The sequence below is a fragment of the Hyla sarda genome, chromosome 6, assembly GCF_029499605.1.
Source record: "Hyla sarda isolate aHylSar1 chromosome 6, aHylSar1.hap1, whole genome shotgun sequence".
Lineage (NCBI taxonomy): Eukaryota > Metazoa > Chordata > Amphibia > Anura > Hylidae > Hyla > Hyla sarda.
In genome coordinates this window covers 85,814,786-85,829,147 of record NC_079194.1, presented here as the reverse complement: position 1 = coordinate 85,829,147, position 14,362 = coordinate 85,814,786, and the positions used below count along the sequence as shown (strand labels likewise).

The window sequence follows — 14,362 nt, the reverse complement described above, 5'->3', positions numbered from 1 at the left end:
AAATGGGCACTGTCACTATTAAAAACTTTCGACCTGTTGTAGTGTTCAGACAGTTCAGACAATCTTTTTACCTGGTTTTTGTCCAGCTCACAGTTCTTGTATTCTTTTTCTCCCTGTTCTTGAAATGTGACGATAACAAAACCCACAAATATGTTCATCATGAAGAAAGCAATGATGATGATATAGATGATGAAGAATATGGAGATTTCCACTCGGTTGTTGTAGATGGGACCAACATTTTCGCCGTTGGAATCAATGGCCTTGTACAGGAGTCTAGGGAAGTCGAGACAAACACCTAATGACTTCACAGACAGGAGTAAAGAAACCTATTTAGGGTACGTTCACATGTACAGGATCCTGCGCAGATTTGATGCACAGCATTTGTATCTGTAGCAGATTGGAAGCTGTGCTCAGTCATTTAGTTTACATTGAAAAGTGCAGCAGCAAATCCTGTGCATCAAATCCTGCGCATCAAATCTGCGTACATGTGAACGTATCCTTAGGGTCAATTCACACGTACAGTATTCTGCGCAGATTTGATGCAGAGGATTTTCGGCTGCAGATTTCAATGTAAACTGAATGACCTGAAATCCTGCACATCAAATCTGAGCAGAATACTGTACGTGTGAATAGACCCTTAGGGTCTTCCGCGCAGATTTGATGTGCAGGATTTCAAGCTGTATCCAGTTTACATTGAAATCTGCAGCAGAAAATCCTGCGCATCAAATAAGCACAGAATACTGTACGTGTGAATACATTCAAATAGATTTTAATAGTATTAAAATAGATTTAATACTGTTCGTGCGAACGTATTTAAATCTGTATTTGCATGTAGTATAAGTCCACAGCAGTTGCGTATATAACATATTTAGTTTTTTGGGTCTTCTCCCATCCTGTCGTGGGTGCACTCTCCCTGGTGTAATGCTGGTGTTGTGTTTAGGCAATCAGATGCTTCCCAGCTATTACTGTTTCTCTAACACAAAGTTTCCCAACCGGGGTGCCTCCAGCTGTTGCAAAACTACAACTCCCAGCATGCCCGGACAGCCAAAGGCTGTCCGGGCATGCTGGGAGTTGTAGTTTTGCAACAGCTGGAGGCACCCTGGTTTGAAAACACTGCTCTAACAGCATGCAGTTTCAATGGTGACCATACACCTTCAATTGCTGTACACTTTCAGTAGCTGGTGGCCATACAACTTATACAACAAATCTTCAGGCAACAGCTATTTTTCATTATCCACCATACACATGTATTACAGGAAATTACAAGCAGTGTTTCGATTGCAAACACTGATTTTTGCTATGCCATAGGCAGAAAACTGACTGCCGCAATAATGTACTATCTTTGGGATGCCCAAATTACCATATTTAAAGGGGTATTCCAGGAAAAAAATTATATATATATATATATATATATATATATATATATATATATATATATGTGTATATATATATATAGAAGAAAGAGGAGTCCAGCGTCCAGAAACTCGGAGGATAATATTTATTCACCAGATGGTCATAACAGGAACACAGGGTACAGTGACGCGTTTCGGCTTTACAACAAAGCCTTAGTCATACACTGACTAAGGCTTTGTTGTAAAGCCGAAACGCGTCACTGTACCCTGTGTTCCTGTTATGACCATCTGGTGAATAAATATTATCCTCCGAGTTTCTGGACGCTGGACTCCTCTTTCTTCTGTTGTTCATTTGGGCGAGGTTCGCGCCCTGTCCGTGCGCACCTGGGGTGAGCTGAAGCACTGTTGTTTCTCTATGTATATGTATATATATATATAAATAAAAGTCCTTATGGAAACTTCAGCACAGGATGGCTCAGGTGCGGTGCAATGTAACCCCCAGTGTGCCAAACTGGATCCACATGAACATTTCTCCACTTGGAAACAGCACCCAACACAAGGTCCAGCTTTAAGTGCAAGCTACATTGTCTTTATTGCATCATGATATACAATGCGACGTTTCGGCTACAAGCTTGAAAAAGGCTTGTAGCCAAAACGTTGCATTGTATATCATGATGCAATAAAGACAATGTAGCTTGTACTTAAAGGGGTACTCCGCCCCTAGACATCTTATTCTCTATCCAAAGGATAGGGGATAAGATGTCAGATCGCCGAGGTCCCGCTGCTGGGGACCCCCGGGATCCCCGCTTCGGCACCCCGCTATCATTACAGCACATCGCTCTGTGCGTAATGACGGACGATACAGGGGACGGAGCAGCGTGACATCAAGGCTCCGCCCCTTGTGACATCACGGCCCGTCCCCTTAATGCAAGTCTATGGCAGGGGGCGTGACGACCGCCACGCCCCCTCCCATAGACTTGTATTGAAATGGGCGGGCCGTGATGTCACGAGGGGCGGAGCCGTGACGTAACGATGCTCCGGCCCCTGTATCGTCCGTCATTACGCACAGAGCGAACTCGCTCTGTGCTGTAATGATAGCAGGGTGCCGCAGCGGGGATCCGGGGGTCCCCAGCAGCGGGACCCCGGCGATCTGACATCTTATCCCCTATCCTTTGGATAGGGGATAAGATTTCTAGGGGCGGAGTACCCCTTTAAAGCTGGACCTCGTGTTGGGTGCTGTTTCCAAGTGGAGAAATGTATATATATATATATATATATATATATATCAACTGGCTCAAGAAAGTTAAACAGATTTGTAAATTACTTCTATCAAAAAATCTTAATCCTTTCAATAATTATCAGCTGCTGAAGTTGAGTTGTTCTTTTCTGTCTGGCAACAGTCCTCTCTGCTGACATCTCTGCCTGTCTCAGGAACTGCACAGAGTAGAATAGGTTTTCTTTGGGGATTTGCTTCTACTCTGGACAGTTCCTGAGACACGTGTCATCAGAGAGCACTTAGACAGAAAAGAACAACTCAACTTCAGTAGCTCATAAGTACTGAAAGGATTAAGATTTTTTAATAGAAGTAATTTACAAATCTGTTTAACTTTCTGGAGCCAGTTGAAATATAAATAAAAAAGTTTTTTCCTGGATAACTCCTTTAAACATAGGGGATGGGTTCCTCTACACCTTCTGGAAATTGGTTGAAAGCCGAGCTGTGATTGGTGCTATGGGTAAATCAGACAGTTTTCTGCCCCAGTGTTTCCAGAACATTCTCAGAAAGATTGTTTGCCTTTTGCCTGGTGTCACAGTTCGAAAAACTGTAACGGCAAAGACGAATTAAAATGTGTATGGCTGGGTCTAAGGGATTATTGTTTACCAGTCGATCCTGTGCAAGCATCATCCTACTAGTATATGTGTGTCCAACTTTACAAAGGCCTGCAAGAAGGGAAAGCGGAACTACAGGCTGTTGCAAAAAAAAAAAAAAATGCCACGTCCCTTAAAGGGGTACTCCACTGGAAAACATTTTCTTTTAAAGCAACAGGTGCCAGAAAGTGAAACAGATTTGTAAACTACTTCTATTAAAAAATATCAATCTTTCCAGTTCTTATCAGCTGCTGTATAATACACAGGAAGTACTTTACTTTTTGAATTTTTTTTTTACCTGGCCAAAAGTGCTCTCTGCTGACACCTCTGTTAATTTTAGGAACTGTCCAGAGTAGGAGAAAATCCCCATAGCAAACCTCTCTTGCTCTGCACAGTTCCTGACATAGACAGAGGTGTCAGCAGAGAGCACTTGTGGTCAGGCAGAAAGTAAATTCAAAAAGAAAATTACTTTCTGTGGAGCATACAGCAAGCAGCTGATTAGTACTGGAAGGATTGGGAAGTTTTAATAGAGGTAATTTACAAATCTGTTTAACTTTCCGGCACCAGTTGATTTAAAAGAAAATGTTTTCCAGTGGAGTACCCCTTTAAAGATATATCAGAAAGAATTCACTATACTATGGATTGATGCAAAATAAAAAAAAAACAAAAAATAAAAACATTATAATAATAGTTATCCCCCACATAACTAAATAGTATGCAAATAATATGCAAAATACAAGTAGTACACAAAATCAATCCTGTGAAAGACAATTACAGTGAAACTTCTCAAAAAAATAAAAAAAATAAACCTTTTTGAGAAGACCACCCCCTTGCCCAGGCCAGATTTTTTGTTACCAATTATTAAACCCATTATATGTCTGTGAGAAGACCACCTCCCCCAAAGATAACTTTTTTGTGCAATTTCGGGCAGTCATCTTAAAGAGGTTTAATTTATTTGGTTTTTGGTGGCAACATTATGTGGTTATCAAATTGAAGTTTATATCAACTTTACAAAATAATTATTTTACATACGATGGCCATCCCTCAAAGGTGGAAACTGTGAAGAGCGCCATCATGGCGGACAGGACATTGTCAAAATTGAAGTCACTGTTATGCCACTGTCTCTCTCGGATAGAGGGGCTGTTGACGTCTCCATCCTTATACACAATGTACTTTCCTCTGCGAGAGAAGAGAATGTAAGAATTACTGGGTTACATTATGATGCTAAGACAAGAAGTACGGTACCTTGCACATTTAATGCTGTTTACTCCACTGTGTACAGTCTTAAAATAACCTCCAATAATCTGACTGGAGGCAATATGGATTATGCATTCAGCACACATCAACAAATAACCTACACTGTCCCCTGTCAGGCTTTCTACCACATTACAGGTTCCCAGACACATTCGGTAGCTCTTTGCCAGGCAGAGAATTTGAGCAGCTGCCAGATACCTTTTATCTTCCAGGGAAACATTTAAATAGGCATTTAAAAGTGTCCTGACAAAACAATATAATGTCTATGGTAGCCTTTGAAAGTACCTGCATGGCATGTCAAATGTTTTCATTAACCCCTTCTGGCGTAAATATACAGCATGGCCACCTAGTAGTTAATACCACAAGCTGTACATTTAAAGGGGTATTCCGGGTAAAAACATTTTATCCCCTATCCAAAGGATAGGGGATAAGATGTGTGATTGTGGGGGGGCGGCCGCTGGGACCCCCCGCGATCTCCTTGCAGCACCCGCATTCTATGCGGGAGCAGCGTCTCCAGTTTCGGAAACCTCCGGGTTTCTGGGACTGGGGACGTGACATCACGCCACACCCCCTCCATTCATGTCTATGGGAGCGATGGCCGTCACACCCCCTCCCATAGACATGAATGGAGGGGGCGTGGCGTTACGTCACGTCCCTAGTCCCAGAAACCCGGAGGTTTCCGAAACTGGAGACGCAGCTCTGGCATAGAATGCGGGTGCTGCTGGGAGATCACGGAGGGTCCCAGCAGTGGGCCCCCCGCGATCACACATCTTATCCCCTATCCTTTGGATAGGTGATAAAATGTTTTTGCCCGGAATACCCCTTTAAGTCATGCAGTGCATTGTGTCTATAAGTTGAGCAAACAAGCTGTGTTTGCTTTACAGACAGTGTGTGTCGGCTGCTATCAGCAAAGGGCTCTCACAGTCAAAGAAGGACTTCAGTGATCACACAGATGTCTGTCAATAAATCCCTTAACTGCTGTGATCAATAGCGATCACGGCATTAAAGAGCTTTAATGAAAGGTCTGGTACAACATAATTGTAGGGTGTCAATCGGCCCTTTATGGAAACCACTTGGCAGTCTAATAATTGAGTCTGCAACAGGCAGACTCTACTAGAAGAGCGCAGATCTCACTGATCAATGCTATGCAATAGCTGCAGGTAAATTTCACCAATAATTTTGTGAAGATTTTTTTCTGCAGCGTGTCATTGAGATGTTGAAAATCAAATTCACTTTGCTGCTAATGCAAATATTGTGCAGTGCAATCATCCTAAAAGCTGATGTACTGTAATAAAATGTAAAAAAAAAATACAGAGGAACCTACTTGCACTCTTCTGGGGTCTGTTTTGCTTCATCTGAACATCGGTAAAACTTGCCCTGGTTTTAGGAAAAAAATTTAATGAAGAGGCATAACATGAAATACCTGGAGCCAAAAGCAAAATCTGCAATAATCCCTCAACTATGTGCCATTTATAGTCTCCTTCAGGGCCCTCTTAAAGGGTACTCCGCTGCTCAGCGTTTGGAACAAAGTGGGATGTCATAGCCCCCCCTCATGACGTCGCACCCTGCCCCCTCAATCCAGGTCTATGGGAGGGCACGTGACAGCTGCCACGCCCCCTCCCATAGACTTGCATTGAGGGGGAGGGGCAGGACATCATGAGGGGCGGGGCTATGATGTCACAAGCTCCCGGCTCCAGCGTTCGGAACAGATTGTTCCAAACACTGAGGAGCAGAGTACCCCTTTAAGCCCTTGTATGTGATCCCCAGAACTTCTGCTGCCCCCTGTGAAGAAGTAAATACTGACTTTTTTTTTTTTTTGCTCACTTACCTTAAACAGCTGAACGCCAATACAAGCAAACATAAACTGTAGCAATGTGGTCACGATCATGATGTTACCAATAGTTCGGATAGCGACAAACACACACTGCACGACATGCTGAAGTAATATAACAAAGGAAACACAAATTACTATAATACGATAATGTGTTTAAACAATACAACTCTAATAATAGTTGTTAACTGCTGGAAGTTATTTATGTTATGTGCATAGGCTCTTACCTATGATCTGATACATACTTATCTGGACAAAATTGTTGGTACCCTTCCATTAAAGACAGAAAAACCCACAATGCTCCCTGAAATAACTTAAAATGAACTGTTAAAAATCAGACATTGCTTTTGAATTGTGGTTTAACAGAATCATTTAAAAGGTATCCAGGTGTCTTGGCCCACTCCTCATAAGATACTGCTCCAGCTGTCTTAGGTGTCTTCTCCAGACTGTAGGTTACAACTCCTTCTAAAGATGTTCATTAGGACTCAATAGGACTCAATAGGATCAGGGCTCATAGAAGCCACTTCACAAAAGTCCAATGTTTTGCTCTTAAAGGGTTACTCCGCTGCTCAGCGTTTGTAACAAACTGTTCCGAACGCTGGAGCCGACATCGGGAGCTCGTGATGACATAGCCCTGCCCCCTCATGGTGTCACACCCTGCCCTTCCCCTCAATGCAAGTCTATGGCTGTCACGCCCCCTCACATAGACTTGCATTGAGGGTGCGGGGCATGATGTCATGAGGGGGCGGGACTATGACATCACAAGATCCCAGCGACTTGGTAATGTTTTGGAGTTGCTTTACTGCATCTGGCACAGAATGTCTTGAATCTGTACAGGGTACATTCAAATCTCAAGACAATCAAGGCATTCTGGAGAGAACTGTTCTGAAGTGGCTTTTATGAGTCCTATTGAACATCTGTGGAAGGAGCAGAATCATCTTTACACCTGAGACAGCTGGAGCAGTATCTTATGGGGAGTGGGCCAAGATACCTGGAAACAAGTCCAAAAGTTTCATTGAGGCGGGGATCACACGGCAGAATGTCTCTGCAGAATTCCGCACGGACATTCTGCAGCAGCAGAGTCCTATTGATTTTATTGGGAGTCTGCTGCTCTGTTCGCGTGGCAAAATTTCCACAGCAGCAACATCTGCCATGCAAATCCTGATTCCGGCATCCACAAAACATTGAACATGTTTACTGCTTTTGCGAATTCCAGAAGGAAATGTATTGCCATCTATGAGACAGAAGGAAATGTATTGCCATCTATGAGACAGAGCATTTCTGAGTCCCATGTTCTGCCGACGATCCGCTGTCTGTGGAATGTCAGCACAGAGATTTTCCACACGGACTTTACACCGTATGAACATAGCCTGATTGCTGTGACAGCCTCAAAAGGTTGTGAAACCTTTCAGGGTCCCATCATTTTTGTCCAGGCCAGTTGCATTATTTTGCTTTTCTAAATGATTCTGTTGAGCCACAAGTCACAAGTAATGTCTGATTATCATCAGATGATTTTCCGTAAATGTTTATTTATTATGACTTTTGTCAGTTTCAAAGTTATTTAAGGGAGCATTGTGGGGATTTCTGTCTTTAACTAAAGGGTACCAACCAATTTGTCCACATCTGTACTATACATACATTGGATTTTATAATACAATAGTATGTAGTAAGCACCTAAACCACCTTTAAAGTGGAAACAAGTGAAATAGTTCTCTGTTTTCTCACTTTTTAAAGACAAAGATTTTAATTGTGTTCTGTTAGAGTAATTTTTATATAAAGGACATATTTCAAGGATTGCTGGCTTGATTAATGTTTGTATTTTAGACATTGTGCCCCCATAAGGTCACATAAGACTTAAAGGGTCATTATAACAGTACAGAATTGTATTACATTTTTATTGCGGATTTTACCTTGTTACTGATGCAGACATATTAAATCCAGCTATGTAGGAAATAAAGCCCCCTCTAAACTCACTGCAGCCTCTATCACTACCTGGCAATCATGTGAAGTGTCATGGCCGCTTAACTGTATATACAGCACTGACAATTGAGAAGGCAGGGATGGTAATAAACCCTTTCTGCTTTTCTGCTTCCAAAACTGTGGCCATCTCTCCATTCACAGCAGCTACTGAAACCGGCAGGATGGGGGTTGGGGACCCCTGTTACAGAGATACGGTCTGTGCATGTGTCAGTGATTTATTGCATACAAGCATACCCCTTAAACCACTTGCAACTTTAGGACTCTTAAAGGGGTATTCCAGGTTTATACATCTTATCCCCTATCAAATGGATAGGGGATAAGAAGTATGATGGCAGGGGTCCCACCGCTGTGCACCCCCGCGATCTCGGTGTAGCCCCCAGCATTCTGTGCCGGGGGCTGCTCCCGAAGTGGGGACGTGACATCACGGTCACACCCCCTAGCGACATCACGTCACGCCTCTTCCCATAGACATGAATGGAGGGGGAGTGGCTGGACATCATTAGGGGACATGGCTGTGACGTCATGTCCTCATCTCGGAAGCAGCGCTCGGCACAAAATGCCAGGGGCTGCACCGAGATAGCGCGGGGGCAGGGGGTTTGGGGGCGGTGTCAGCGGCGGACCCCCCTCGATCTCCTGCCGGGCGCCCTGGCTCTCCTCAAGCACAGAGCGACCACCTCCTCAGACATTTATCCCCTATCCTGTGGATAGAGGATAAAAGGTTAAATACTGGAATTCCCCTTTAAGGACCCACTCACATAACTTTTCAGGCTAAGTCCATGGTATATGTCAGAATACCTTTAAAAATGAATTGTGAATGGGGCCAAGCTCTTTTACCATGCAAGGATATGGAGTCCAACTAGCTGTGAAGATATACAATATGTTGGCACCACAAAAATAACAGGATTCACTGACACGTTTATCCAGAACCATATATATATTTATAGTGGACTTAAAGGAGTTAAAAATAACATTATTTATCTCATAAGATAGATTTCAGTAATCAGACTTCATTACGAATGTCATATATTGTCACACGGTTCCTTTATGTCATTATCAAGTAATAAACACCTTTAGCCCTTTTGCTCGGTTAATGGCTCTCAGGGGTCGGAGCACTCTCAGGACTCTTAAGATCTTGACCACAGATATAGCACTGGACCTGTAGAAATACAAATGGCAAATAATCACTGCTCAAAATGCTATAATTATAAGGACACATTAAATAATCACTGCTCAAAATGCTATTATTATAAGGACACATTAAATGAAGTTCTTGCTGCAGCAGCCCATTGTCATATAGTTTGGAATGGTATTCACACTAGGGTAGAATGATTATAAAAAGGGTTGCAGAGGTTGTCACTGAGCTTTTCAATACACCTGAATGGTAAATCAGTCTGATTGTGCACTTACAGGTCCCTACTCCTATGCCACTGTACAGCTAGGCAGATTTGTCATTCAAGAATCACAAAAAGTTGAGTGGCAAATCCAATGAAAAATGTAACAGCAGCTATATAACTCTGTTCCATTAGAGGAAAAAGAATTTAAAGGGAACCTGTCACCATAAAAATACAGTTTAATCTACCATGGTCATTTTATATAGCAGGAGTTTTACGGGGAAAAAAGATTTAATTTAAGCTATAATTTACTGCTTAATCTGAGCTTAAGAGTCCAGTGGGAGGAGTCCCTTAATGACTGACAGAATTATCTTATTAAATGTGCATACAGAAATAACTGATCAGTACCGTTCACTGGTCTTTTTAGGGATTTTGCTAAATATTTTTCCACAATATATATTATAAATATTTCCAAGAAACAACTCATAACCTCATATGTTCTGGTGATTAACTTTTTATTAAAGGCAAAACCTCATTCATTAACAAAATGGGAAAATGTTACTCAAGATATGTATGGGTAATAATCCTGTATATTAAAGGGATGCAATGATCTGTAAAAAAAAAAAAAAGCCTATTGGCAAAATCAACTGCATCAAATAAGAGAGTGACTTCAAAGAGCAGCTCCTGCTATGAAGGACTTAGTCCATTACATGAACAGTCTATTAACTTCAATGAGAACTTTGTAATGCTTTGTTTCCCCTATGGGGGCACTGCAGAGGAATTGGGTTTCCTGACAATTTAAAGGGGTCTCCGTCACTAGGCAGGTTTTCCCCTAACCAAAGGATAGGGGATAACATGTTTGATAGAGAGGGGTCACGCCCCTTTCCATAGACATGAATGAACAGGGTGTGGTGTGACGTCATGATCACAGAAGCCCCAAGCTTCGTGACCATAAAGCAGCAGCACCAGCCAGGAGATTGCGGGGGTCCCATCAGACATGTTATCCCCTGTCAGAGTACCCCTTTAAAGCTAATCGCAAGGGATCTTAGGATATCTTGTGATCATCCTTGAAGGATTATTGAGACAAGAAGACATTGTACAAAGCTGAAACCCCCTTTAACTGTGCAAAACAACACCAATACTTAAGTCAATATACTTACTGTATACCAAAAGAAACCAAGGAAACACCAACAACCAATAAATCCAATAAATTAAAATAATTTCTGCAGAAAGAGCCTTTGTGAAGAAACGCTCCAAATGTCATCATCTACAATGGTAAGAAGAGAATTAGTCTGACATGCAGTATGGCTCATTAACTCATAAATCGCTGACCTTGTGAGAAACAATGTACATAAAGTGACATCAGACTCCATTACCCGGCAGCATAAATACTGTCAAAAAAGCATGTGTAGCCAACGTAAAGCTGTCCACAAGGAACATGTAACACCCAAGCTGGACATACAGTGGCATGTTTTTTAAATCTACCAAATAAAATTCTACTATTAAATTGTACCGGATACAGATATCACACAGACAGAAGCAGGCTAAATTTAAAATGGTTAATATTACATTTAATTGTTTTTGTTTACACATTAAATTTATTTTAATGAAAATCGCAGAGCGCTGCGCAGCTTATCTGAGAGGCTCACAGACTCACATGCCTGTGTGTAAATCAAAATAGAGAGCGGCCGTGGCATAGTAGCAGAGAGGAGCTGCAGCCCAAGGGCACAGCCAACCCCAGGCCGCACCTCTCTGACACTGAAGGATGCACAAAAAGTGTTATTTTTAACAGAATAAAGCTACCAAATAACTTAAAAAATGTATGGTTACTTTGAGAAGAACCCTGGTAGACTGTGTGGGCAGTTTTTAAAGGGGTACTCTGCTGCTAAGCGTTTGGAACAAACTGTTCCGAATGCTGGAGCCGGGAGCTTGTGACATCATAGTCCCGCCCCCTCATGATGTCACGCCCCCTCCCATAGACTTGCATTGAGGAGGCAGGGTGTGACATCATGAGGGGGCGGGGCTGTAACATCATGAGCTCCTGGCGGCAGCTCCAGCGTTTGGAAGAGTTGGTTCCAAACGCTAAGCAGCAGAGTACCCCTTTAAGTGCATCTTATCCCTGCTCTGTGCCATGTGGCCGAGAAAAACTTACAATGTAAGACTATGGGATAGTCTCTGGTGCTGGCACAGAGAGCGGGTAGAGAAGCACTCAACTCACTTTTTTTCCCCACTGGTCTAATGATTAGTCAGGGTTTGAACAAGCAGACGATGACCAATCATAACTACTGCCATGTCTCTTAGGGTGGGTTCACACTACGTTTTGTCCCATACGGGAGCGCATACGGCAGGAGGGAGCTAAAAGCTCGCGCTCCCGTATGTAACCGTATGCGCTCCCGTATGTCATTTATTTCAATGAGCCGACCGGAGTGAAACGTTCGGTCCGGTCGGCTCATTTTTGCGCCGTATGCGCTTTTACAACCGGACCTAAAACCGTGGTTGACCACGGTTTTAGGTCCGGTTGTAAAAGCGCATACGGCGCAAAAATGAGCCGACCGGACCGAACGTTTCACTCCGGTCGGCTCATTGAAGTGAATGGCATACGGGAGCGCATACGGTCACATACGGGAGCGCGAGGTTTTAGCTCCCTCCTGCCGTATGCGCTCCCGTATGGGACAAAACGTAGTGTGAACCCAGCCTTAGACATGTCAAAAGTTTTTGAAGCCACACATTAAAGTGTACATGTCGCTTTAAAAAACTTTTGACATGTTCTTCAGAAATGTCAAAGGTTTTGAACGGTCGGAGGTCTGAAAGTTTAAACCCCAAACAACTGTTAGAATGAGCAGGGAGAAAAGCATGGCAATGCCACAGTTAGTGCACTCTTCTCCCAGCTAGTTCTAGGGGGTCTGAACCCCAACTGGTCAAAGCTTTTGACATGGCATGACAACATGTCAAAATGTTTTTAAAGTAACAATCCAATTAAGTATAACACGCTATAGTTTAGTGAATGGATTTATCTTGTGATTTCATTTATTTCAAATATGTTGCAGTAAAGTACTGAATCACACTGGCAGCCAGAATACTGCATGGCCGACCTGTAGTTTGTGTTTTTGGCTTTTATTTTCATGAAAGACCTCACCGTGTGTTGTCATATGTTATACTCTTTCGAGAATGACACATTGGGCCTTACTGATAAAATAAAGTAGTGCAGCTGCCCATAACAACCAATAAGATTGCAGCGTGTGTATTCCTAAGGCAGGCTTGGAGATAAAGTAGTTACCTGAATTGTTTTGGCTATGGACATTCTGTTTTTTCCAGACACGTTTTTATTATATTACTGGAACACCATAAGCAGAAACATAGTGTAAAGAGCTCACACAGAGTCACACAACAGTAAGGCTCATGCGATCGCGCTAGAAGGAAATCATGTAAGCAACACGTGCGCACACCTCATGTCAGTATCGTCACCAACTGCTCCATGCATGCTATATGGTCCCACCAAACCTACAGCACAGTTCTTTCCCCAATGTCCATTATACAGTCATTTATACATATCCTAAAGATTAGCCATCAATTTTGTAGCTCTGAAACCTCTTGTTTACAAATAACGTCACATGTATAAACATTAGCAAACACATATAAAGCAAAGCAAGATACATATATGGCAAGATCACAGAGAATTAGTAGGTTGACTGGAGATGTATGTGGCCTGTGACAGACATGATGCTGCACTTGTGGCTGTGTGTGATGCCAATATAAAAATATTCTAAATGTATAAAGTGTAATCTAGAAAGAATTTTCATAACTAGAAGGATCTGCACATATTTCCTCCATCATGCCTTTTCCATGTGTATGGCCAATTTCCTACCACCTTGGTTGCCATCAATGCAGTTCCTATAGAGACAGAAGCCCTGAACACATGGGAACAGAGCCCCCACACAACCATAAACAAACAAAGAAATAATAAAAGAGTCCTAGACTGAATATTTGGGTAATTATGGCCACGGTTTTTATTACGGGTAAAATAAGATCAGTGATAAAATTCCACCATAACATAACATTAGCCTCATAACAAAATAAATGAAACAACCAATCAGAACCGAGGTTCACCCAGCAATTTGTCAGGGCAACTAAACCCCCAAATTAAAAACCATGACCAAAAAACAGGGGCGGGAGTGCCCCCACTCCCGCCCATGTTTTTTAGTCCTGTTTTTTTATTTGGGGGTTTTGTTGCCCTGCCAAATTGCTGGGTGAACCTCAGACGCTGGTCAGCTTGCTTGAAGATCAAAAGGCAGCATACGGAACACAGCTGCCTTAAACCAGCTCCGCCAACCCGCCATGGACAGCGGGACCAATCCTACAGTGCAGCGGACCAGACACAGCTGCAGTCTAAGAAGATGATTAGAAGGAGAAAAGGCACTGGAGCCAACAGGGTTAAAGGGGTACTCCCGTGGAAAACTTTTTTTTTTTTAAATCAACTCATGCCAGAAAGTTAAACAGATTTGTAAATCACTTATATTAAAAAAAACTTAATCCTTCCAGTCATTTTTAGGGGCTGTATACTAAGAGAAATCCAAAAAGAAATGCATTTCCTGTGATGTCCTGACCACAGTGCTCTCTGCTGACCTCTGCTGTCCATTTTAGGAACTGTCCAGAGAAGCATATGTTTGCTATGGGGATTTTCTCCAGTTCCTAAAATGGACAGCAGAGGTCAGCAGAGAGCACTGTGGTCAGGACATCACAGGAAATGC

At 42.5% G+C, this 14,362-nt stretch overlaps 1 protein-coding gene across 17 annotated transcripts in view; it reads right to left on the bottom strand.

Moving 5' to 3' along the window:
• Positions 1-14,362, bottom strand: part of CACNA1D (calcium voltage-gated channel subunit alpha1 D) — a 453,220-nt gene that overhangs the window by 88,686 nt on the left and 350,172 nt on the right. For all 17 annotated transcript variants that reach the window (XM_056524370.1, XM_056524364.1, XM_056524368.1 and 14 more), the window contains exons 22-27: positions 10,775-10,881; positions 9,352-9,439; positions 6,301-6,408; positions 5,797-5,849; positions 4,251-4,397; positions 72-273 (exon numbers count right to left, since the gene is read on the bottom strand). In XM_056524370.1, coding sequence (XP_056380345.1) covers positions 72-273; positions 4,251-4,397; positions 5,797-5,849; positions 6,301-6,408; positions 9,352-9,439; positions 10,775-10,881 — 705 coding nt within the window. The remainder of the gene's footprint in view (positions 1-71; positions 274-4,250; positions 4,398-5,796; positions 5,850-6,300; positions 6,409-9,351; positions 9,440-10,774; positions 10,882-14,362) is intronic.